This window comes from Apostichopus japonicus, chromosome 5 (genome assembly GCF_037975245.1).
Source record: "Apostichopus japonicus isolate 1M-3 chromosome 5, ASM3797524v1, whole genome shotgun sequence".
NCBI lineage: Eukaryota > Metazoa > Echinodermata > Holothuroidea > Aspidochirotida > Stichopodidae > Apostichopus > Apostichopus japonicus.
Window position 1 is genome coordinate 12,204,207 of NC_092565.1, and position 27,485 is coordinate 12,231,691.

Below are 27,485 nucleotides of genomic sequence, written 5' to 3' on the forward strand. Positions count from 1 at the left end.
GCTGCTGTTAGAGTAGCAGCTCCCTGGTTAAGTGAAAGTTAAATATAGTACATAAAAAATCCCCGCAGATATTAGATACGGTGGCCGAAAAAATCCATAGTTGCGACACACTGTGAACAATGTGTCGTGCTTTCTCAATCGCAATAATAATATGGAAGGCTTTTGTCAGAAAATTTGAATTTCTGTAAGAGATTTATAATTCATGAACAAACGTTGCACACTTTCAGTGGTGTTACAATGCCGGGCAGGGCCTTTTCTAAGAATTCACAAATGTGTGTGTGTGTACGGGGGGGGGGGGGGGGCGGGCAGTTAACTTGCACTGTATTATACCTATAATAATGTTTATATGATTTACAAATATCGTGGAAATTTTGGGATAAAATACTCGAAAGTTCGAATTGAAGTATAAAAATTCCCTGTCGTGTTGTACAGGGACGTCGATCCGTGTCCTCCGGATTGGAAGGGCCACTTACCAATACCAATTAAGCTCATCATGAATACAAATGCAGTGTGCTTGATTAGAAGCATACACAAATTAGCTGTAAGACGTACCCCCTTCTTCGCCTGTACCTATCATTGTTACGTTTTCATGAAGCGAATTATTTGTACCTCTTCAAATAATTTTATGAGTACGGTCGATGTGTATAACTTTTCAACAATGATGTTCGAAAATTCTTACTGATGTTTTCTTATTCTTTCGACATGTAATGCTTTCCATAATTTGAAGGAAAAATAATCTATTCAAACTATCGTGTTAACTGTATTGGTTATATACCTCAATTAGCAATTTTTGAAGTGGCCCGCTGCTACCCGTAAGCAGGGCCCCTGATCCCTCTATTCACTAAGATCGACGCCCGTGGTCAGGTCTGTTAAGCTCTTTTCTTTCTACACATGAGTCAGACGGCAGTGAAAGCCGTTATCACACCTCCAGCCTTGACTGGGTTGACTCCTTTGTTCAAGTTACGTTCATTATACTATAGGCTAAACGTAATACCTGTGTTCCTTTTCATACATTGTTTCCCCTGCACAATGGATCAAGTCCATTCCACTCCCACTTTAGCAGACATTTGCCAAAAAATATTACGTCATAATCAAGTTTTGGGATTCAGGGAAAGTTACTGAAATGATGGCGCTCTCACTTGTTTCTTCCTACTATAGGGTCTCTATCTCTATATACAGCTCTGTTTCCTGCCAGAAATATACGGCTCGGTTTTCTGCTAGATATCCGACATTTTAATCAAAATGGAGACGATGGAATATGATCATTACCCCCTCGGGTTTTACTTCATTATGATGGAAACGATAAAACATATACATGTACCCAAAACGATCAATTTGCATACTATAAAGTAAAACTATGCGAAATTAACGCAATTAACTGTATAATAATAATAATGTACAAGCAAGCACGGCTCCAGTGTACGGAAATCATTAATGACACAACAGGCTGTGAAATCTATAGAAGACGGGTGTGTAACACATTATAGGGCCGAGTTAATAGACGGCAAATTCAAAGAGCCAGCCACAGTTTAAAACCTGGTTTTTTTTATCCCATATGTTGCATCATCAAAAGTGTTGATAACAACATTGTTATATAGCGCCGACAAACCGGAACTGTTTACTTCTGCGCTTCAAAATGAAATTGTATTTTATAATACCAACCACGCCGATAGCTGGTCTCAGTAATTGGCTACATTGGAATATAGGGAAAGGGTCATTTTAATAGCATCATTCTGCCAGTTCATTTTTTTTATATAGGTTTCATTTAGGTATATATTCTCATGTCAGGTTTATGTTATGGGCTATATAGTGTTATACAACACCTAATTGTATTCTGGTCATTTGATTGGTCAATTGCTCGTTGATTGCATGCAAAATCCGCTAGCGGTTTCAATTCGTGCAATAGTGCAAATATTTCATGAGTTGAAAGATGGAATGTTCCATTCAACTCGGCTGCGCCTCGTTGAATGGAACATCCCATCTTTCAACTCATGAAATATTGCACTATTGCACTCATAACCATTCATTATTTGTATATTATTTATCGTACTATAACTAGCAGTTATCATGTATCCTGTCTGCATGACTATATCACTACGCTCTTTACCAGTAATAATTTGGATTTGAATCTGTACAGACTATACATTGACTAAACCGTCAATTCTTACAATTCATAGGTGCATGTTATCCGCTCCCAATGACTATAGATTGAGTGTCTGGTTGCATGAACTGAAGGCAGACTAACAGAGAGAGAGAGTGACCCGGGTCGAGCAACAGCTGCAAACCTGTCGCCATTTACTTTTGAGTGTTCCGATTCATTTACATTTATACTGGTATTACCATGACGTGCTCGTATATACATGCAGTGTTGGTAGATTTATATTGATACTGTTGGTATTTTGGCACAGACCATCGGCATGATACTATGGAATCAACACATCAACATGAACACATGATGGAACTGACTAATGCTTTTTCATGTAAGTATATATCAATATATGAATCATTTTTCAATCGATGCTAAGATCCCATAATAATGTATTTCGTTAGCTTGATTGTATATACCGATGTAGTCAAGTTTAAATGTGGAAAATCTTGAACTCAACCATACACCTAAGCCCCGTCTGGACGTCTGCTTATATAAATTCCATGACCACCCAATCAGATCGGTCGACGTGTGAAAGGTCCAACACCTGTGCTTGGAGGACTATATATGGTTAGTGCACCTTTACAATCAGTACAGTATATTCAATAAAATGTCTTCAAAACTGACTCTTGACAAGTTCGACCAGGGAATTATACGGTCCGATTGACCAACCTATACTTGTTCAAAGTCGGTTAAAACGTTCGCCTCATGGTACCCGTTCCCGTTAACCACACAGATGGAACCGACACACATCAGGGGGGGGGGGGCTCCTTCTCTTTAAGGACGCTGATAAAGAATCTTCTGACCCTATTTAAGGCTTAATCTTATATTCCCTCACATGGCTATATTTTCAATTGGTCAAACATAAATAGATTCAATTAGCCTTTTCGAATGAGTTTAGTTTAACACTTCTGTATGATCTAATGTTCTGCAACTTTATTACGCTAATCATTTATAATTTTAAATCCTGATATGCAACAAAGACATTAACAAACAAGAAGTTTGAACATCTGTCTCTAATTTACAATGGATTCAAGGTCATCATCAACGCCGTGGTTGTATGTCCTTCGTTGGATGGTAGTATCTCCATGTTTGATATGACGTCACCGTGAAGAGGAATAGGCACGTGGATCTCGGCCTTCTGGCTAAGATCATGTGTAGTATATATTTTCCCTTTCGAGGGGAATGGTGATGCACACTCGACGATGATGACACAGTCACAGTCCCAATGCAAGGGGACTGGGGTTGAGACTGAGAGCGGATCAGTCGTTCGGTAGTTTGGTTTTTGTGCCCAGGTTCTTTCCTGGCCGACCTTTTTCTTAAAAAGTTTAGACACATAGTTCTGAAGAGGCAGGGAATCGAGGAGGGGGAGGGGTGAAAGCCCAGTCGTCTCCCCACTATATTGGTTTGATACATGCAAATTTAGAAGGTTGTTCAACGATGAAATTCATGAACTCGTCGCGCAAAATTTTTTTTTTTGCTTTTTTTTTTCTTTTGTACTAAATAGTAATTTACTAGGATTTTATCGTCCATTCCTTCAATTGACAATATACATAATTTATCAACCAGAGTGGGCCATTATACCTTACTGTCACGCATCCATCATTATCTGAGGCCACCTGGAAATGCAAAAAAATCCAATGGGGAGGGGGACACCCCCTCCCCTTATTACCCTCCCACAGACCGGCCATCAGTCTTCAGTCTCCCCCACTCAAAGGTACCTTTCTACGCCAGCGTAATTTCCTACTTCTACTTCGAAAGCTAAACATTTTTATCTTGACACTGTGTCATATCGTTGCTACCGTAGCCAATAAACGCCCTAATCAAGTAGGCAATTTTAGCATTCTGATTACGTTTTGGTAAGGACATTGGAAGTGTATTATCCAATAGTTTGTGGGTTCTTAAAGATACGTCCAGATCATTGAAACAAGGCATTTCCTCCTTTATTTTTTCTAAAATTGCTAGACTATATATGTTTAAAGAATTCCTACCGAATATAATCATGGGAGCCATCACTTTCGTTGTGTGCATCCCTAATATTATAACGGGGCATAAACAGCACTTTCTCCACCTTTATTAGTGATGGACTCCTCTCGCTCACCCAGGCCGAACCCCTACGATATTTTCCCGATTTTAACCGTTTATTAAATGCAACTATGTCTTTTCTACGCTTCTGTATAAGTTGAGTGTGGATAGTCTCATACCGATTGCGTCATGACAGCATGCTGCGTAGACTTAAAAGAATTTACACAACACAAAACATAGGTTGGCACATGTTATCTCAGCCTCAAGAATCACAGCAGCTTTGAAGATGTGCAGTAACGTTATTACCATGCTTTGCGAAGACCAACTGCAGTAGCAAAATATGCCAAAGAAGAATTTGGCTTTGTGTATTTTGTACAAGCTTCTTCACGTAAGACGTGTTGCAAACTATCTTTCTTTCAGGTTCATGAAGAGTGCTCCTGGGTTATTCTATGTTATGTTATGGCTTAGCCTAACAGTACCTTACGCCTAGCCCACTTTAGGCGTACTGAAAGTGCGGAACCAACGTTGGCCTAGGTGGAAACCGTAGGGTAGTGCTTTTACTTAGTATTAGTAGCCTACTGCACCATCTAACATTGCGATCGTAGTTCTCTTTATCGGAGAAACGGTACTACACGAAGTGTTTTCATATCATTTGTAGCACAGTAACCAAGCTCGTATTTGTAAGCAGTAAGGCATGTACATTACTTAAGTTAGGCCTAGCCTATAGATGTCAAGCATGGTGAGCATGCTTGTATTATGGGCATACAAAATATAGCCAATTAATAGTATCATGGTGTGTCAAACAGCCTGCTGCTGGTGGAATGTCAGTTAACCAGGCTTCAACTGTGGTTTTCTCCTATGGTTCACCAAAATTTAGTGTTCAGTTTCATATTTAAAGCAAATGTTCATGTTCAACATGTAAAGTGTGCCGTGCTATAAATTACCTTCGGCAATGTATTGCCTTTGTCAGTATGTGACCATTCATACTTTGTTAAGCTCAATATCATTTCTGTTGAAATATCATTGCAAAAAATTGCACTATTTTGGTTCATATCACAGTGTTAGTCTAATTTTACTGAGTGGAATATATCTGAAATTCAAGAGGTCAGGAGTTACAAATAGTCTCATTTGTTATTGTGCTAATTGAATTTATGACAAATGGAACTGTTTACATAGAATAATTTGTAAACGTTCCTTTTAATGTTCTTTCTGTTAGACACTCTTTTTTCTCTTGGCATAGATTTTTGTAAAAACACATTCAGTTGTCCAGTATTAACATATACAAATCATAACTATCTATGCCTAAACTATTCTCTTCAGTTTTAACAGGTTCCTTATAATCATATTATATTGGGGTGCATTCTTCCACTAAATTGATCCCTTTGGCAATGATTGAACAAAAGAAAGTTATGTTTTTCAACATTTACAGTGATACAGGCTTGCCTTTGTAATACAGTGCTGCTCTGTAAGATTTAGGAAGTACTGTATGTCTCTAAATGCATGCACTAGTATGCATACAGTTACTTTTATTCCTCTCTTACCTGTCTCCAGAACCACAAGTGTTACAAGTATTTTTGTTAAAAAAACTATCCTATGCACAATATTAACACATATCCTGTAGCACTTGTGCTATCTACTACTGAATATGTGTCCATCTACAGCATCGTTTCCATATTTTGATAATTTCTGCCCAATGCAGATAGTCATAATCAGGCAATTTGTCCGTCTCTCACTGTACATATCACAGACTTTTCGATAATGATGGAAGTACCAGGGTTCAGCAGTGCTGACATCAATGTGTTGAACATCGATGTTCGGAACTTTCCCTCTAACTTCAACTTGGAATTGGAGGAATCTGTTGATCTCATGCAGCGAGTTGATGGAAGCCCGGAGGAAGAAACTGTTGACGTGGAGACCATCGGTGATGAGCTAGGAGCAGACCCACAGCAAGATCGGTAAGGAGGGCACCACTATATGCCTAGCAACTAAAGCAACTGTTCTTTAATGCATTATGGTCAAGGGCGGCGGAAGCACTTTTAATCTGGGGGGGCACCAACATCGAAGGGCACTTTGCAGAAATTCGATTGGACTGATGCAGCCTGACATTTAGTACCCTTTATAACTCTTATTGTATTATCTTATTTGTGTATACACATCACTTCATCAACGCCACCCCCCCCCTCCTTTAGTGGCGGAGCTAGAGGTATTGGTCAAGGGGCGAGAATGGTCTGTAGGGGCGCTTTCGACACTATCTAAGCGGAGCGCCACCACAGGTTGGCGCGTAGCGTACAGACATTTTTTGAGTAAAGGTACTCCCTAGATCGCCGGAAATGACCCTTTCCGGGCCTTGCTAATTTGCAGATAATGTGACAAATGTCAATAGGTAGATGAGAGCGCAATAAAAAATTCAATATCGCCAATAAGTAAAAAGTGGTCAAAAGCTGAAAAGGGCGCCAGCAGTCCATTTGAGTCCGTCAGGGGGGGGGCATCCGCCCCTGACTGTATGGACGCTCCGCCACTGCCCCCCTCAAGGAAGCAATGCATACTAGCACTGCAATATGTAATGTGCAAATTGGGAAACAAGGAACCAGTTTTCTTTCGAGACAAAATGAGGTGAAATCATAAAGTCCAAGTCCCTGCACACGCGATCGATACATGCATGAAAGCAAATGAAATATGTCAAAATACGAAAGGATGGGGTAGGTTATGGGATATTAAAACTATACTCATTATTCATAGTAGGCTATAAACGGCTTCTGCTTACAGCTTAGTACAAAGTTACAATGTAATAAAGCAATGCATTTTTGGAAATGCATTAAGATTTTTGTGGCAAATTGAATTGTATAATGGCACTCACCAGAATGTTAGAAGCCTTGTGGTAGTAAACATAGGCGTAGGAGCCGGGGGGGGGGGGGCTGCAGCCCCCCAACCAATATTTTTTTTTGAAAATTCGGGCAATATGCTGATAATTTTTCGGGCACCTACTGTTTTTCAATGGTTAAACTGATATTATTATCATCATTATTATTGTAATGACTTTCCCAATAATTCTAACCAATATGGAATGGTAATAACACGGCAAATGATTGTATGTTATTGGCATGCGATGTAATAACCGACGCATGCCTATATGAGATGCATATTAACATGTTGAGCGCGCGTGAAGCGCGCGACAAATTTTTGGAATATTTTCGGACAAGTCGTTACAGCCCCCCAAATCAAATTGGGCTTCTACGCCTATGGTAGTAAAAATTTAAAACTTCCCGAAATATTTCATTCGACGTGGGTTTCGCTTTGTAAACTCTTTTTTTATTTAGAAATTTGTATGTAGAAAAGGGCACATTTTTAACCTGAGGAAAAGTGGGGGGGCACGTGCCCCCTGTGCCCCCCCGGTTCCGCCGCCCTTGATTATGGTCACAGAGCAGCTGGTTGTGTTTATAGTGTATTCTGTTTTTTCATAAAGTATGCTTGAACAGAAACTCTTGAATTCTGCTGGTTGGTTGAATGAATGTTATCACTACAAAATGTTTAAGTTATTGTCCATCCATTTCCAAACAAGCGTCAACCTTTATCTTGAACTGTCAAACTTTCATGCGCCGATTTACCAAACTTAGTCTTCAGTACTTTGCTGGGAAATTGGTTTTCAATTATAACTGCAATTAAAGCACTCTTGTGTTAAGACTACCTTCCAATTATTTGTAACGATTGGACAGTTACTGTAGAAAAAAACGTCATGGACTTTGAACAGAATATTCCTCTTGAGTGAACATGGTGAGGAAATACTACATATGATTACTGTGTGCATGGCAACCTGCTCTACTGTAAGAAATAACAAAGAATACCAGTCAGTAGCAAACAGTAAACAAATTAAATTTTGTGTCCAACCCAATCCTTTTTTTTGAAGGGGGGGGGTGGGGGTAGGGCATTTTGTCCTCTTAAGCTCATGGCTAATGCCTATGCTTGTCCTGGCCTGAAAAAAACTACTGTAAAGTGTAAACCATCAGGTTGAAAACTCAAGAAGTTGTTAAGAAGTAGAAAACAGATACAGTAGAAGCTTGTGGTATAACATTATAGCATACTTTACCATGACTATGTTATAAATACGTAAACATTCACTGACTAGTACTACGGATGCTCTGTGTCAAATGTTGTTACATCGGCTGTCCCATCAGTCTCTCTGTGTAAACCAATAAGAGTGTAAGTTATTAGAACTGTCCAAACTATCCATGGACCAGCATCTACTGTATCTTGCATTCTCCCACTTCTGCTCATAGCCCTTTTGCAACAGAGATTGCAAAACAGCTTATAATCACTCCAGCTTTGTTTCTTTGCAACCATTAATTAAAAGATGATTAATCAGATAGTGAGCTGTATTAAAATATGTTAAATTCAGTGCAGTGGTTGCAGCATAACCAGTACATTGCATGTGTTGTAGCGGAAGCATCTGTAAATGAAAAACTGTAATTACAATAAATGAATAACCCCCCCAAAAAAATAGGAACCAAATATAAATTTGCACTCTGCTGTAAGGCTAATTAATGTTGGCTCATATGTGTATTAAACATATTAGTACAGTATAGTGTATACTGCCTATATAGTATTCCATTACCCTAATCTTGCTACATATAATCATATTATCTACAGTGAAATCTTCCACTGTCAAGTTAAATGATCATAATCAAGCAGTTCAGATAGATAAGTGCTATACTGTAGAAATCAGTGTAGTGATTGCAGGGCAACCAGCAAACTGCATTTTTGTAGTGATAGCATCAATTTATGAAATTAAAATAGTAATGATAATTAAAGAAAAAAATAGGAATCAAGTATAAATTTGCTATACTGTAAGGCTAAATAATGTATTGTTTACAGTAGTGGGCTCATACAGTACAATTCGTATGTACAATATATGAAACCAATGCTCAACTCTACGCCTGTGAATGTGTATGTAAACAAGATTGCTGTGAATTCTAGCAAATTTAGCAGGTCTGGCTTGTACATTATCAACCACAAATAAAATGATAAAAAACAGTGACAGTCAATTTAACTTGTTTTATAATGTAAACCTTTGATACCTTCAGTTGTCTTGAGCAATGGTAGCTGGTGGCATTGTGTATATTTCAATACTATGGTAGGGTGTAAAAGGGGAAAAACAGGTAAGTTATTTAGTTTTGATGAAAGAAAAACTTGCCAGTTATGATAGGAACACAGGCCTATAATTTCACAAATTTTGTCTCTTGAAAAAAAAAATCAAGGTCTCACTGGCATTTTCCTGAATTACTGTACAGCATACATAGTGACTCCCTGTACACATTGCGCAGCAGCCCAATGATATTTGCCGATAATATACAGTAATACAGGGAGTATGTTACAGTACAGTAGGTATTCATTTCATTCCGATTCTTTTACCAAAGATTGTTATTTAACTGACTTACTGTACCTTGACGTGTGTTAATATACTTAATGTATACTGGCAGAGAAAGCCTGTGCCTGTTTGGCGAATGGCGATATACATTGGCATTTAGCCATTAAATACTGTATACTGTAGCTTGCGTTTTGAGGCCTGAAACAATGGATTGACTATGATATAATATTAGTGAGATATACAGTAGTACTGTTGCTACCATTACATGCTGCTTCAAAAGTTAAATATGTGGGTAATATGATCCCACCATTACACAAGGACTTCAAATATGAAACCATAGTAACAAGGAGTACTTTGCTCACTACAACTGTTCCTGTTTGCCTTTAGTCAACTGTGCTGGATAACTACTTTAAAGTAACAGTACAGTACTTCAACTTTTGAGTAATTTGTTGTGTAATCCTAAACAATTGTTATATTATAATAATGTAGAAAAATGCCCAGGTTGTGTGGTGCAGTGGACAGTTTATCCCTACAGGCATGCTGTATTGATGCCCTAGCTTCCAATAGCATGCCTCTTGCAGGATGAAAAGCAAAATGGCTGTAGCGCTTGTACTGTAGATTGAAGGCAATGCGCCAGGAAGTGGATTGTATAGTGTGAAGATGTGGAATATTGCAAACAGAGCTAGAGTGAAACCTCCTGTAATAAACAAAATGGACACAGTGAATACCAGGGATATTATGTAATATTGTCTGTCACTTGGCTTTTTGCAACATCATTAACTTTTAAACTCACTCTAACTTAAACTTACAACAAAGTAATTGATTTCCTGTCTGAATGTTTGATGGATGTTGGATGGTTGATTTTAACAAGGCAGCATTTAATACTCAGTGTACAAGCAGAGAGATGCCGCTCTTTTTCCATGGAAACAAGTTTAATTGTGTTTAACCATTTGATTAGTTGTATAGATTGTATTAATATGGTCAGCTCAATGACTTCTCCAAAACAAATTATGAAATTTAATTTGGAATTAGTCTGCAATAGCCTCTATCAGTTTTACTGTAAAACTGACTTTCATTTTCCTTTTTTTTCTTTTTTACTACAGAAGTGTGGAGACTAGACTAGATGTAGGTAATTACACCATTGAGCATGTCCCTCCCAGTCAATCAAACACCCCACCCATACAACTGCTGGAGACAGCACAAACAGTCAATGAAGATTCCAATGAGGCTGACAAACTGGTAATTGGTGAGTTCTCTGATCCCTTTCACTACAGTACTTTTACGTAAGGTAGATTGATCACTACATTGTCTTGAATATGGGAGAAGTTGGGGGAAAGAAGAGTAAGATGTAAAATATACGTTAAGGGTGGAAGCAATGATCTTAGACACTATCTTGAAAGGTGCACATGTTCAATCTTGTGCTCCATTCTATACAAATGCACTCAAATGGAGCTTTCCAATTACTATGCACACCCCCCCCCCCCAGTCTTAAGTCAACTATTCTGTTGCCTTAAGTCAACTGTTGCCTCAAGTCAACTGTTGCCTCAAGTCAACATTTAAATTTCGCAAAAATGACTGATGTAAGGCACTGTACGGTATTTGCCACTCCGTCAGACAGAATGTTTAGGAATATAGAGAATGATATTTGTCATTTTCTTGCAACTTCACAGAAGGGTTCCCAAGAATATTTTAGTCTTCAAATTTTGTCGTAGCAGTTCTGGAGGCTATGAATTTTGTCTCATATAAAATATGTAAAAGGTTAATGTGTAAAAAAACAGCTATGTACAGTATGTACTGCATAGTTTGACTTGCATAGCAATTAGTGATGCTGTTCTGGATTACTTATTTCCTGGAGCTGCACTAACTGCAGAGTGTTTGCCCTTGTCATGATGTTAGTTACTACATGGTGGTGTATGAACACTTGCAAATTACATGGTAATGCTTTAATTTCTATCATAATAGTCAATCATGATGTTCTAGTAGACAAAATGTATCTAAACTGTTCAACACTGTAAGACTTTGGTACACACTAAGCTCTCTCAAGTGAAAAATGATCTGAAACTTACCCTTGTCCTCCCCTTTATTTATTATTTCTTCTTTCTTTTGTAGTCTTTTCCTCTTTTCACACATATTTTTTTAATTTTTTTATGTATTTCAAAGGTATTGAAGCCAGCGATGTTACAAGTTTGCTGGAACAGTTTGAAGAATCAGAGGCTAGTCTGCTGGACAGTCAACCAGAAAATCCTACAAATAAATTCCCAAAACAGAAGTGAGAATAAATTCCTCTTAATATATTGTGATATCTTCTGGGATTTGTTTTTTTTCCCCCTTAGTATTTCATCCAAGCAAATTTTCTTATCTCCCTTGTGATTGTTGACAGATTGTGTGCGAAGAAAGAAAAACTGATTCATAGTAATTTATTTATTTATTTTAGATGAGAAAAGATCCTATTTGTTTTTAGTATCTTCCTTCAACTTTTAAGTGATTTTCTGTAAACTTAGTCAGATACCTACAATGCTTAACTGATACAAGGATGATGGTATTAGTATAGTACCCATCTTCTGGAATTATGGTTGAATTGTTAATGCATATCTTTTGATTAGAAAATTTTGATTATGTCTCCACAATATGATCAACAAGTACAGTAATATAAAATTCAACATCTTTATTCCTTTGACAATCATCTAAATAGTTGGGCTCGAGGCCTGGCTTTGATTCCCTACATGGTTGGGCTCAAGGCCAAGGCTTGAGGCCTGGAATATGATTCCCAACATGGTTGGGCTTGAGGCCAGGGTTTGAGGCCTGGACATGATTCTGGTAAGTTTAATAGCCCTGTGAGTTTGCCTGTTGATATCCACCTATTAATGTGCATACAACCACCACAAGTCTTTGAATGGTAATTATAAAGTATTGCTTCTCTGTTTTACAGAGCACAACCCAAACCAAGGAAAAGTCTGGCCGACCTCGATCCTGTCGAGATTGCCAAGAAAATAAACCCTGCGAAAAGAAAATCAGCCATTCTGATCGATGTAGATGTACTACCTTTCAAGAGAAGCCGTTTGAAACACAGCAGTGTTCATCGAGTTCAGGAGAAAGCTACTAATCCTGTGCGGAGTCTTCCTGGGAGTCGCTGTGCGAGCCCAGCTACCACGGCCGGAGATGCCCACAGCCAAGTCGAATACCTGAGCCTGGAGCACGATTACTGCGTGAACTGGGATAATAGCAACCTACTGAAGTCATCTCTCTCGCAACAACTCGCTCAAAATGTTAAACTGACAACCGAACAGAGGAGAGAAGTTTATCGCAAGAAGTACAAGGTACGAAAGAAAACCGGTTCCAAAACTGGTTCTAACTGCTCTACGCCTCAGAGCCTTTCGCCACTCAGTAGTGCACCCGCTAGTCCATCTTGTGCCAAGGAGCCAATCGACGAAGCCAAGAAGGAAGCAGCACAAACTCAAAGTAGTAAAGAACCTCTCTTTGATAAGATCCCCGATTACTTTGCCGGCAAACTCCTCATGGGGATGTACAAAGAGAGAGACACGATTCAGGAAAAGGAACCCGAAAATGACCAAAGTAGGACAGAGGAAAAGACAGAGGAGAAAATAAGTACTAAAACGTCTCTCTGGAAGACTTCCAAAGCAAAATCGGACAAAAAATCTAGAACTAGATACAGGAGAAGGTCATCTCGAAGTCCTTCGTATCATTCCTCTGACCACTCGTCCAGGTCATGCAGCAGGTCACGGTCCAGGTCACGGTCCAGGTCATATTCGTCTTCCAGGTCACGGTCTAGGTCCGTCGATTCCCGCGGAGACGACGACAGGACCAGCCGTTCCAGATCATCTTCGGCCTGCAGCCGGGGGTGTTCACACAGCCCTTCCTCCCGCAGGAGATTACGCTCTAGGTCCAGATCTCGATCTAGAGGACATTCTCAGGATCGGTCACATTCTAGATCACGGTCTAGGTCACCGCCGGTGTCCAGATCCCGAAGCCAGAGGAGAGGCAGCTCCAGAAGAAGCAGACATCGAAGCGGCAGCAGTCGGTCTGCTTCCAGATCACGGTCCAGGTCTCGCAGTAGAATACGTTCCAGTTCAAGAAGTGCTCGGAGGAGATCCCTGGACAGAAGGTTTGTCTTTTGTTACTTTTCACCAAATGGTATTTGAGTCTCTTTAAATCTGGCATTAGAAGCATAAAATGTGATAAATTCAGAGATCGGACAAGCGGCTTAAAGTAAAGCCCTCGTTCCTGACAAACCAGGACAGTTGAACATTTGAAAAAGGTCCTCCAACACTTTGAACAATAAATATGTATCAAGAAAGAGTTTTGCAACGTCACAAAAACTTTGGTGTTGATAAATGTTTTTTTGCTACCTCATCACAATGTTTTGGATGTACTGTATCTATACAGAGATGCACACTTTATAATCCAGTACAGTTTCCAAAATATTATTTGGCAGTTTGACACAAAGGTTGGTCATATACTTAACATAGAAAGAATTACAAAAAAATCGTTTGATGGGGATACGTTTAATGTGAGCTTAACCAACTCTGTTAAATGACAATGGCTATATTTGCTACCAGTTGTATCAAGTCTCCATGATCTTGCATTAACTGCTTCCCTTTAAATGCATGTTGTTTCAATTTCGTCAAATTGCAGTTTCAAATCATGTACAGAATCATTATAGCAGTGTTCGGGCTGCTGCTGTTTGCTTATTTGTGACAAGTGTCGAAAGACCTTTTGCAGTTCATTAAAACTAAAGTGCATCCAGTAAATTTCATATACACTTTAATTATGTTGGTTGTGTACCACATATGTCAAACCAGCACCTTTCTTACCTAATATATATTTATACATATTTGTGGCATTTGTATCAGTGCTGAGCTGCTCTATGTAAAATGTACAGTATTCTGTATTTGTACAGTTGGCAAGTTATTTAGCAACAGCAGAGAGAGAGATTCATAAAAAATTTATGAAAAATAATATATCTTACATCTTTTATGCATGCAAATCAGTCTTTTAATATCTGCTCATGAAGTGAGGCACAGTTTAAAATTACCAGTAGGAGAGGTGCAGGTTTATATGGAAATATTTAAGCACTGTCAAAAATGTTAAGTTTGGTTTTTCTGCAATTTGCTGCAATTTGCTGCAATTTGCTGCAAAATGTTGGAATGATTACATTTCAATGCCAGTGTACTAAATGTTTTTGGTTCTTTGCTTTTTGGTTCTTTGCTTTTTTCATCAATTTATCATTTTGCTAAAAATTGTTGATTACTCTGTGATGTGATGATAAGGATTTTTGTTTTGCAAACTGTTGATGGTTTATGGTTTTATTAAGTGGTTTATTTATCAGTTTACTGCCAAAAATGTTGAAATGATGATTCTCTGATTTGAGCATAATTAGTAAATTTGTTGGCAAAATGTTGAATGGGTGGAATATATTAAGTGATCAATTTATCATATTGCTGTAATATGTAAAAATGATGACATTGAATATTTAATGTGTGTGTTTCAGCAAAATGTTGAATTCCTCACTTATTACTGTAGGTTGAAGGAACGTGTCATTTTGGTTGCAAATTGTTAATATGTTAATAGAAATTAATCATTGTGTTGAATATTGCTATTGTACAGTACTATATTTTATATCAAAGATTTCAATGACTTTCACTTATTGTTTACAGGAAACGAGACCAAAGTCTGGAGAGAAGACAAAGACAGAAAGAGGAAGAGAAGAATCAAGACTGGGTAAGTTAAAATCATTGTCTGGTGGCAAACAATGTGAAACTATATATTGAAGAGAAAAATACTACACACTGCTAGGGTGAAAACTCCATCTCAATATCTGAATCCTAACTAGAGATATGGTTGATTGAATGTAACCTATAGATTGACTGGCTAAACCTTAAACTAATCCAGGAAGTTAAAATCATTGTCTGTTGCCAAACAATTATTTTGAAGAAAAAAATATTCTACACTTCTAGTTGAAAACCCTTTCTCAGTATCTTAACCCTAACTTGAGATATGATTGATTGAATATAACCTATAGATTGACTGGCTAAACCTTCAACTAATCCAGGAAGTTAAAATCATTGTCTGGTGGCAAACAATGTGAAACTTTATATTAAAGAAAAAAATACTCCACACTGCTAGGGTGAAAACTCCATCTCAATATCTGAATCCTAACTAGAGATATGATTGATTGAATGTAACCTATATATTGACCGGCTAAACCTCAACTACTCCAGGAAGTTAAAAGGATTTTATGTTGCCACAATGTGAAACTTTATAGTGAAGAGAAAAATAGTCTACACTGCTAGGGTGAAAACCCCATCTCAATATCATGCCCCTAACTTGAGATATGATTGATTGAATGTAACCTATATATTGACCGGCTAAACCTCAACTACTCCAGGAAGTTCAAAGGATTTTATGTTGCCACACAATGTGTAACTTTATTTTGAAAAATAGAAAATACTCCACACTGCTAGTTGAAAACCCCATCTCAATATCTTAACCCTTACTTGAGGTATGATTGATTGAATGTAACCTATAGATTGACTGGCTAAACCTTAAACTAATCCAGGAAGTTAAAAGGATTTTATGTTGCCACACAATGTGAAACTTTATATTGAAGAAAAAAATATTCTACACTTCTAGTTGAAAACCCTTTCTCAGTATCTTAACCCTAACTTGAGATATGATTGATTGAATGTAACCTATATATTGACTGGCTAAACCTTCAACTACTCCAGGAAGTTCAAAGGATTTTATGTTGCCACACAATGTCAAACTTTATATTGAAGAGAAAATACTCCACACTGCTAGGGTGAAAACCCCATCTCAATATCATGCCCCTAACTTGAGATATGATTGATTGAATGTAACCTATATATTGACTGGCTAAACCTCAACTACTCCAGGAAGTTCAAAGGATTTTATGTTGCCACAATGTGAAACTTTATAGTGAAGAGAAAAATAGTCTACACTGCTAGGGTGAAAACCCCATCTCAATATCATGCCCCTAACTTGAGATATGATTGATTGAATGTAACCTATATATTGACCGGCTAAACCTCAACTACTCCAGGAAGTTCAAAGGATTTTATGTTGCCACACAATGTCAAACTTTATATTGAAGAGAAAATACTCCACACTGCTAGGGTGAAAACCCCATCTCAATATCATGCCCCTAACTTGAGATATGATTGATTGAATGTTACCTATATATTGACTGGCTAAACCTTCAACTACTCCAGGAAGTTAAAATCATTGTCTGTTGGCAAACAATGTGAAACTTTATATTGAAGAAAAAAATAGTCTACACTGCTAGTTGAAAACCCCATCTCAATATCTTAACCCTAACTAGAGATATGATTGATTGAATGTAACCTATAGATTGACTGGCTAAACCTTAAACTAATCCAGGAAGTTAAAAGGATTTTCTGTTGCCAAACAATGTGAAACTTTATTTTGAAGAATAAAAAATATTCCACACTGCTAGTTGAAAACCCCATCTCAATATCTTAACCCTAACTTGAGATATGGTTGATTGAATGTAACCTATAGATTGACTGGCTAAACCTTCAACTACTCCAGGAAGTTGGATCACAGTTGGGGAGGGGGGGGGGAATGTGATGTCATCTGGGCAAATGATCTTCAAAAGCCTAGACTATTATATTTACTTCTTGATCATCTCCCTTTAACCGCTCACCAGTGGTATTTATATTTTGTTTTCATTCGGTATGTAACTTTACCCATCCCTTTGTTTAAAATTGTAGCAAATCAGAAATGTCTTTTTCTACGCTGCCTCCATTCCTTCAGGAGAATCGAAGAGTTGTCTACGTCGGTGACATCCCATTGGACACCACCAAAGAGGAACTCTACAAACGTTTTTCGCGTTTTGGAGAAATCAAGAAGATTACACTTCATTTCAGAGACGAGCAAACACAGGGGTACGTTATCTTTTTTGATCTGGTTTTGAAATGTTTCTTTGCCTCCTTTTACTTTCAAGATTTTGTTGAATATTACCTTACATATCATCAATGGATTAAAAGAATTGAAACTCACATTAGCTTAGTATGTTTGAAAGTTATATGAATGAAATTGATGGACTTCTGTTGAAATTGATCAGTTATAGCTACAAAGTGAAATGTATCCTATCTATAAAATTACAGTTTCTGGTTGTGCTCTGTGGGTATCAGGCCAAGAATTTTAGCCTTTTGCTTAAAATAAAATGCAAGTGCTTTAAAAAATCAACTTCACACATGGCATTTTTCCCAAATTACGATATGCATCAGTTACTGCACTAGCTTTTTAGAACGGATCAATAGTATTTGTTGATAACATGCATTAATAAACTGTAATTTGGGGTTTATGTTAGGTACTGAAGTCAGGCCGATTCTTTGACTGACTATTGTCTACCGAAGTAGCGTGTGTTTAAAGTTCTTAATGTCTACTGGCAAATTGCAAACTTTTCTGTCCTTAATAAATTCCAATAAATTGTGCCAAATTTGAAGCCTGCATATTTGGTTGTGAGTGGTGGTTGCCATAGTTACTATTTGATTATTGAGTGAATGTTGAAAAGAATGTAACTTAGTGTTTTATAATACATTACTGTAAGTATGATTTCAGATGTTCATTGTCAGTGAAACACTCTCAAAAATGTCATTTTCTGGTACCTTGATAAAACCTTGATTTCTCATGTAGTAATCTTTAATTCTTTAATCTTTAATTTAAAAAAAAAAACAGTTGTTATTCTGTCGCTGTGAATGAGGCAGTATCCCTGACTTAAGCAAAATAAAACACGTACAAACCCACTGTCTTCCTAAGCAATTTTTCAATTCGTTTCCAAACATAAATGAGTTTTGAGCCATGTCATGAGTTTTTTTTCCCCCCTTCTATATCAACAGCGATCACTATGCCTTTGTAACCTTTGAGTACACCTGTGATGCTTACGCCTGTATCAAAGGTAAGAACGACACAGATTTCCAGATTTGATTTGACAATCTACTGTGTTTTCATTGAGAGTCTCTTAACTTTGGACAAATATGCATTGCAAATAGACAGACAAGGATGGTGAAAATATGGCAACTTGTGGAATAACAATATTTTCTCCACTTCAGCAGGAAATGTTTTTTGACCAGATTTGTCATTTGAGTCAGATCGGACCAAATGTGAAGGATTAGCCCAATTTGGCTAAAAAGGAAATCTGTCAGGATTTGTCAGATTTTGGAAATTAACATAATCCAACAATTTTTCTAGGGTAAAGATGGGAGGTGGGGAAGGTGGGGGTGAATGAAAAAGTCTTCATACCATTTTCTGTACTATTTGTGTAATTCAGTGGGTGGTAATCAACAACGAGATCTTCCTTTGAATGACTTTGTAGAAACAGTAACTTTTCTTTGAAACCCTACTGTTTATGAACTCCTCAATATAGACACTGGCTTCCTAGATCAATTCTCCTGGACGTCGGGTTTTGAAAAATCATTTGCATCTCTATGTTATAAATCTTGAAGTTTTGCAGATTGACTTTGGTATGTTTTTTTTTGACACAGAAATCCTGTAACAGACGTAATACTTACAGCTTGCCCCGTGCAAAATGTGAAGGAAAAAGGGGATATAATTTTAGCGACTTTTTGCGTGTAAATGAAACAAAAAGTCTGGCAGCAAGGTCAATGGAATAAATCAAATATTAACTAAACAATAATCTAATCTGTTATTCTTAGTTTGATCAGTTGTTAAACCTTACTTTCTGGGTTACTACTTGGGTTGTAAAACTGCTGAAAGCTGGATTACCAAACTCAAAAAGCTGTTCTAAACCAAGTAGCAGACTTCATACCTTCCTCCCTTCTTTCCTTCCTTCCCTCGGTCGCTATTAGCTTGTTGCATCGTTCCGTCTGTTCTTGCATCAGAAAGTTGATCTAACATCAAACTACACTGTGTTATAGTTTGTTGCAGGAACGTCATAGCGGGCGTGTAAAGTCTCTTACGTTTTAAGAACGGTCAACACCTAACCTAGACCTGCCGCACACTCAAAGGAGAGGCGGTGCCTACTGTAATAGTAAGCGTTCCACGAGAGAATCAGGTCCTAGATCAGTGTCCACATGAAATGACGAGGCCAGCTAAAGTACCACCTCATTGTGACATTTTGAATGAAAAAACTCAACTGACTCAGGTTTATCTGGTGAGAAGGGGAACATGGATGATGAAGTGTCAAAAGTTGGATAAAAATGCAATCTTTATTTGCCCTCAGGCCTTTATTATTACAAACTTTCTTGGTCTGGTGAAATGCTTTAGATTTGGTTTTCAAAATTAGGCCAATGTGGCAGTTGTGCCTTTTAAGTTTATTTTCAGTGATCCATTTGTTTGGAGGGGCTGAGTTGGGGGTGGAGGGGGGCATTGATGGAGGGAGTGGAGGGGGGCAGTGATGGAGGGAGTGGAGGAGGTTCCTTTTAAAGCTACCAATGCCACAGCTGACTGGTAACTGTTACTTTAGTGACTTAAGAACATCTCAAGTCTAATTTGTGTTCAGTATTTAATCTATCTTCTTTGAGAATTTGAAAATGCATTAACAGACTAGATAATCTTGAGATTCCTTCCTTCCATCCTTCTTTGGGCCTTAAATTTGACAAACTCTGTTTCATGAATTGTCATGGTTGGGGGAGGTTGGGGTAGAATTGAGAAAAAAAATTGGGGCTGTAGCAAGGCGATGCGTTTGTATTTGACAGCCGTTTGGTACATGGGCATGTCTGGAGATGCATCTTGATAACAATATGGCTGTTGGTCATGTCTAGCCCTGATCCTATCTTAGATTGATGCTTCCACTTGCAGTTCTATCGGTAAACGTCCCCAATCATTCTGGACATGTTCAGAAAGTGTTGACAGCTGTCGCATTCAAGAATACTGTATGCAATTAAGTTTCAAATCACCCTTTTACTTACTGCACGTTTTGAGTGTTATACTTTCCTTGGCGGCTGTTTTGCTCAATGAAGCTTCACAGAGTGTTTTGAAACAGGAAGTGACTAATAACAGAGAGAGATGAGAGTAGCAACACCACAAAACAGCATTGTTTTAACCTCTGTCATGATTGCTGCTTAGTTTATCTACCGCCTTCAGAGAAAATAAACTATATACATGTAAAGAAAAGAAAATGCTAAAAGAGAGCCCTTTTCACATGAGAGACATCATGGTTTGTTATTCTTGACTTACTGATTGATACAAGTGATGTAAGACTTGATCAAGAAGTCTAATATGTTATCTCATCCAATAGTGTATTAATATTTTATAATGTTATTCTTAATGTATCTTAAGTTTCTAACATTACCTACTGCTGGCTGAGCTTTGGCATCATGCCATGTATGTATGTAATGTTACGGTTAGGACTGGGTTCAGTGCTGATATTGTATGTATATGTGATCTTCCCGCAAGCAGGAACTCGCGAAAGAAGCCATGGAGGCTTGTAGACTCGCAAGCTGACTGAAGCCAATCTCTCGGCACACATCCATTTAACGTCCATGTCGGGAAGTTGTTGTTGAACAACACCCTTGCCAGACGACACACATTGCTGTCAGCGGGGAATCGAACCGGGGATCTCATGACTGGGAGACGCCGGCGTTAACCACTAGGCTTTACAATCCGCATATATATTATGCATGAATAGGCTGACACTTTACAAGAGTAATCCCCCTGTCAAATAAGTAACGGATGAAAGCCCAAGGGTTAAAAAGCAGTCAGAAATATATGAAGAAACTCTCTTTAGCCTAAGTTTCCTCCTTTTGGCTAACATCATGTGTAGTATCTGTTCCCTTTCGAGGGGAATGGTGTTGCACACCCGACGATGATCGCACAGTCACAGTCCCGATGCAAGGGAACTGGGGTTGAGAGCGGATCAGTCGTTCGGTAGTTTGGTTTCTGTGCCCAGGTTCTTTCCTGGTCGACTTTTTCTTACAAAGTAGTTTCCTCCTTTTTCATCCTGGTTCTGATGCCAAAAGAGATGTGTAATTTACTTCATATGTTAAGTGCTTGGCACAGTAAACTCTGTAGTTGCTGAAGAGCTTTCCCTCTTTGTGGTAAAAGGTCATTGTACAGAAGTTTGTCTTTTTTTTTCTACGCAGCTGGTAATCCCCCGGATGGCATACAGTATGACCTCTGTTTTGGAGGGAGAAGAAACTTTTGCAAAACTGTGTACGAAGATTTAGGTAAGATGCTACAATTCATACTTGATGTGTTTGTAGTGTGTTTGTAGTATTTAAGCAATTACAAGAATATGTGTGTGTGTGTGTCTAGCATCCAAGTAGTAAGAACAGTGTGAGTATGTACAGTGTTTGTGTGTATGTCTGGTATCCGAGTAATTGGTACATCATGTGTGTTTGTATGTCTGGTATCCGAGTAATCTGTACATCATGTGTGTTTGTATCTCTGGTATCCAAGTAATTGGTACATCATGTGTGTTTGTATGTCTGGTATCCAAGTAATCAGTACATCATGTGTGTTTGTATGTCGGGTATCCAAGTAATCAGTACATCATGTGTGTTTGTATGTCTGGTATCCGAGTAATCTGTACATCATGTGTGTTTGTATCTCTGGTATCCAAGTAATTGGTACATCATGTGTGTTTGTATCTCTGGTATCCAAGTAATCGGTACATTATGTGTTGTTTGTATGTCTGGTATCCAAGTACTTGGTACATCATGTGTTGTTTGTATGTCGGGTATCCAAGTAATCAGTACATCATGTGTGTTTGTATGTCTGGTATCCAAGTAATTGGTACATCATGTGTGTTTGTATGTCTGGTATCCAAGTACTCGGTACATCATGTGTTGTTTGTATGTCTGGTATCCAAGTAATCGGTACATCATGTGTTGTTTGTATGTCTGGTATCCAAGTAATCTGTACATCATGTGTTGTTTGTATGTCTGGTATCCAAGTACTCGGTACATCATGTGTTGTTTGTTTGTCGGGTATCCAAGTAATCAGTACATCATGTGTGTTTGTATGTCTGGTATCCAAGTAATTGGTACATAATGTGTGTTTGTATGTCTGGTATCCAAGTAATCTGTACATCATGTGTGTTTGTATGTCTGGTATCCAAGTAATCAGTACATCATGTGTTGTTTGTATGTCGGGTATCCAAGTAATCAGTACATCATGTGTGTTTGTATGTCTAGTGTCCAAGTAATCGGTACATCATGTGTTGTTTGTATGTCTGGTATCCAAGTACTCAGTACATCATGTGTTGTTTGTATGTCGGGTATCCAAGTAATCAGTACATCATGTGTGTTTGTATGTCTGGTATCCAAGTAATTGGTACATCATGTGTTTGTGTGTATGTCTGGTATCCAAGTAATCTGTACATCATGTGTGTTTGTATGTCTGGTATCCAAGTACTCGGTACATCATGTGTTGTTTGTATGTCGGGTATCCAAGTAATCAGTACATCATGTGTGTTTGTATGTCTGGTATCCAAGTAATCTGTACATCATGTGTGTTTGTATGTCTGGTATCCAAGTACTCGGTACATCATGTGTTGTTTGTATGTCGGGTATCCAAGTAATCAGTACATCATGTGTGTTTGTATGTCTGGTATCCAAGTAATCGGTACATCACGTGTGTTTGTATGTCTGGTATCCAAGTAATCGGTACATAATGTGTGTTTGTATGTCTAGTGTCCAAGTAATCGGTACATCATGTGTTGTTTGTATGTCTGGTATCCAAGTAATCAGTACATCATGTGTTGTTTGTATGTCGGGTATCCAAGTAATCAGTACATCATGTGTGTTTGTATGTCTAGTGTCCAAGTAATCGGTACATCATGTGTTGTTTGTATGTCTGGTATCCAAGTACTCGGTACATCATGTGTTGTTTGTATGTCGGGTATCCAAGTAATCAGTACATCATGTGTGTTTGTATGTCTGGTATCCAAGTAATTGGTACATCATGTGTTTGTGTGTATGTCTGGTATCCAAGTAATCTGTACATCATGTGTGTTTGTATGTCTGGTATCCAAGTACTCGGTACATCATGTGTTGTTTGTATGTCGGGTATCCAAGTAATCAGTACATCATGTGTGTTTGTATGTCTGGTATCCAAGTAATCTGTACATCATGTGTGTTTGTATGTCTGGTATCCAAGTACTCGGTACATCATGTGTTGTTTGTATGTCGGGTATCCAAGTAATCAGTACATCATGTGTGTTTGTATGTCTGGTATCCAAGTAATCGGTACATCACGTGTGTTTGTATGTCTGGTATCCAAGTAATCGGTACATAATGTGTGTTTGTATGTCTAGTGTCCAAGTAATCGGTACATCATGTGTTGTTTGTATGTCTGGTATCCAAGTAATCGGTACATCATGTGTTGTTTGTATCATGTATGTCTGGTATCCAAGTAATCCGTACAGCATGTGTTTATGTATTTAGTGCAATATATGTGTGTATTCTAGTGTCTAAGTTAGATTTGCAAGCAGTGTGCATCGCATGTCTTCACACTCAAAGGATTGAAAAGTGAAAATGAGATGATACAGAGTATTGCTAATGGATAACTGTTTGTCTGCTGTCTCGGCTAATTAGATTCTTTTGGGTCAGTTCAGTTCCTCTTTTGTTGGAGGCACAGCTTTGAAATCCACAGGGATGCTCGCCTACGACACGAAACATCCAAATTTGAAAGAATTATAATGTTTAAATGGCAATGTTGGACCAAGCAGGCCCCCTCATTGGGCTTTTATATTTCCATCCATCAGCATTGAGTAGCGCGATATATAAACGAAATGACAGAGCACTTAATGTGCAGTCTAGGCAGAAACTGGTAATGGCCATTTCACACGTATATCTGTGACAGTTAAAGTTTGACAGGCCGCACACAAATTCAGTTTGCTGAACCGATTTCTGAACTGTTTGATTCCGCAGATTCTATGAACAGAGAGGAAGTCAAACACGAGTTTGGTTACAAAGCGGCAGAGTGCCCCGAAGAAGAAGGAGGCATTAACGACGACAACAACGACTTTGACAATCTTCTAAAACAAGCAATGAAGAAATTGAAACGGTGACGAAACGCCCACGTGGTCAGTGGTGCACTGGACACCCATTTTAACCTGTTAGAGATGCCTACGGTAAATAACATCTCGCCGAGCACTAAGAACGGGACAAACACGCCGGGCAAAGAGGACCACCACGGAGATCGTCGGTCGTTGAACCCTTGGCAGTCGTGTTCACGGCTAGCTGAAGATGAGGCTCCACCAAGGAATACATAGGAATCTAGTATTTGAAGATTTCTCAAGAAGCGGCTTAACCCAATGAACAATATACATGTATTGAAATGTGGCGGGCAATATTTTCTGGTTTATAGCAATTATGATATTGTTCAGCCTTTATTATTATTATTTGGTCATTTTTTGTTTTTTATTTCTTACGCTATCAGTGCACAAGCCAAAATATGGTACTAACAATACATTTTGGAATATTTTTTTTGTAAGAAAATCACAGCATCAAAAGGAATTTATGCTAGTTTTATGTTCAAAATGCCCAATAATTGTCCATTCTTTGAATGTTTAAACAAACGGATGAAGCTTTAAAGCAAAACAAAAAATCATTGTAATGAAGATTGAAATCTGTAAAACCAGGTTTTCTGTTCTTTTCTATTTGTTTATGAAGGCACTTGACCTAAGCAGGTTGATTTTATTCTAAACTAACACCAAATAGTACAAGTCTAGCCAGCCCAGTTAGGTTACATCATATTTCTTGAAATATTTGTGTTTGTATTCCAGACACATAATACTACAAGAGAAGTCAGGCATGTATCTGCTTGTATCTTATTTCTTGGAACATCCGTATTGTTTGTATTTCAAACTAACATCAAATGCTACAAGTGTAGCCAGCCCAGTTAGGTTGTATCTTATTTCTTTAAATATTTGTGTTTGTATTCCAGACACATAATACTACAAGAGAAGTCAGGCATGTATCTGCTTGTATCTTATTTCTTGGAACATCCGTATTGTTTGTATTTCAAACTAACACCAAATGCTACAAGTGTAGCCAGCCCAGTTAGGTTGTATCTTATTTCTTTAAATATTTGTGTTTGTATTCCAGACACCTAATACTACAAGAGGAGTCAGGCATGTATCTGTTTGTATCTTATTTCTTGGAACATCCGTATTGTTTGTATTTCAAACTAACACCAAATGCTACAAGTGTAGCCAGCCCAGTTAGGTTGTATCTTATTTCTTTAAATATTTGTGTTTGTATTCCAGACACCTAATACTACAAGAGGAGTCAGGCATGTATCTGTTTGTATCTTCTTTCTTGGAGCATCTGTATTGTTAGTATTTCAAATTAACATCAAATGCTACAAGTGTAGCCAGCCCAGTTAGGTGGTTTGTATCTTATTTCTTGAAATAGCTGTGTTGTTTGTATTCCAAATTATGGCCAAATACTAAAAGTGTAGTTAGCCTATTGATGTATGTTATTGCTTGTATTGACAAGAATTATTTCATACTGGTGATTTTTTGGTTTCGATGAATATCGTAACCTATGCATTCATGATGGCATATGTGTGTGTATGTGACGCCCAGCTTGTAAACACAATATCTCAAGAAGGGAATGTTAGACCAACTTCATGTTTGGTGTGTAGATGTACCACATCGAGTACAAGAAGCTTATTGTTTTCTGTGGAGGTCAAAGGTCATTTGGGGTCACCAGGGGTCAAATTTTGAAAAACTTGTAAAGACGGTATCTCAAGAAGGAAATAATTTATATTATAATAGCTGTTTCTGGTGAATAAGAAGAAGTCTATTGCAATGAAGTAATCGAAACTTCAATGCATTTTTGCATTCTGGTTCGTTATAAATTATTGGAAAACTTTTAAGATAAATTTTGCATATATAGAATCATGAGATGATGCTGTTCTATGAAGTGAAAGTTTAAAATTAAAGTTGCTTTAGTGTAAGAAGGAAGAATATTAGGATGGATGGAAATCCACATGAAGGTCTTGTTTTGTAATTTTATTCAATAATTGTGCTTGTTAAATTCAAAGTTTCAGTTCTGGAAGGTTGGTAGGGAGCACACTACTATATATTGTTCCTTTTTGCCAGTTTCAAAGTCTGTTGTTTGATTATGCAAGAAGTTTGGATAAGTTGGTGTTTGTTGATTGACCAATGGAAAGAAGGAAACGGGGAGACTGTATCCTTGAAGAACACAATTTACAGAAACATAACATGCTAATACAGACAAATTATGGGAATAAAGAATGAAAAACTATCAGGCGGTATAAATTGTTACTTTTTTTTATTTGAAATATTACCACCTCATACTACAACGTCTGCTTTGCATTATATGCACTTTCTTTTTCAGAGGCTGTGCATATTAGCTCAGGAATTTATTGAGAAATGTAATGATGAGTGAGCCCATGTGTAATAATAATAATCAAATCTGGATTAAGCTTACCGCCTACCCTGAGCAATGTGAATGTGGGACCCTTTCAGGCTTCCAGCATAACAGCTGTAATTTAAGATGCTATGCTTAAATGCAGATGTGTGCAACATATATAAAGGTAGTGCTTGCTTGTTCATCCTGGACAGTATTGAGATCACGATTTGAAATGTCGAAATATGTGGTGATCCAAAATGTCTGTGGGGGGGGGGGGGATGGGGACAGGACGACCTTTCCTGAAGCCTGTAATAGTAAGATTACAAGAACACCCACTGACACCAGTAGTTTTGGATATATGTAGGATTCAAGTGTAGCTGAACATGGCATTGTGCCCATCCTACTTGATGCAGCAGATCTGAAAGGTTAAAGGCATACGTTTGTTATTTTTACCCAGTTAAAATCGGTCAAGCTTACAGATAACTGTTATGAGGTAAAACCTTTTAGTGTCATGTCAGCCTCAGAGGAATTGACAAGGTAAACAAAGCGATGTTCTGCTTTTAAAGCTGTTAACCTCTTCTAAGCCTCAAAATCATACGTC

At 38.0% G+C, this 27,485-nt stretch overlaps 1 protein-coding gene across 4 annotated transcripts; it reads left to right on the forward strand.

Annotated features, from left to right (window-relative positions):
• Positions 1-2,209: 2,209 nt before the first annotated feature.
• On the forward strand, positions 2,210-26,776 carry LOC139967675 (uncharacterized). 4 transcript variants are annotated; one of them, XM_071971667.1, is made up of 10 exons: positions 2,210-2,480; positions 5,919-6,126; positions 10,637-10,779; positions 11,694-11,802; positions 12,463-13,656; positions 15,209-15,272; positions 17,349-17,479; positions 18,437-18,495; positions 21,641-21,724; positions 24,431-26,776. In XM_071971667.1, the coding sequence occupies exons 1-10, from the start codon at positions 2,426-2,428 to the stop codon at positions 24,568-24,570; spliced, it is 2,187 nt and encodes a 728-aa protein (XP_071827768.1). In that variant the 5' UTR covers positions 2,210-2,425; the 3' UTR covers positions 24,571-26,776. The 4 variants fall into 4 exon arrangements, with proteins under 4 accessions (XP_071827768.1, XP_071827770.1, XP_071827772.1 ...); XM_071971669.1 differs by lacking the exon at positions 2,210-2,480 and adding an exon at positions 4,392-4,559; XM_071971671.1 differs by lacking the exon at positions 2,210-2,480 and adding an exon at positions 4,578-4,719.
• Positions 26,777-27,485: the final 709 nt, after the last annotated feature.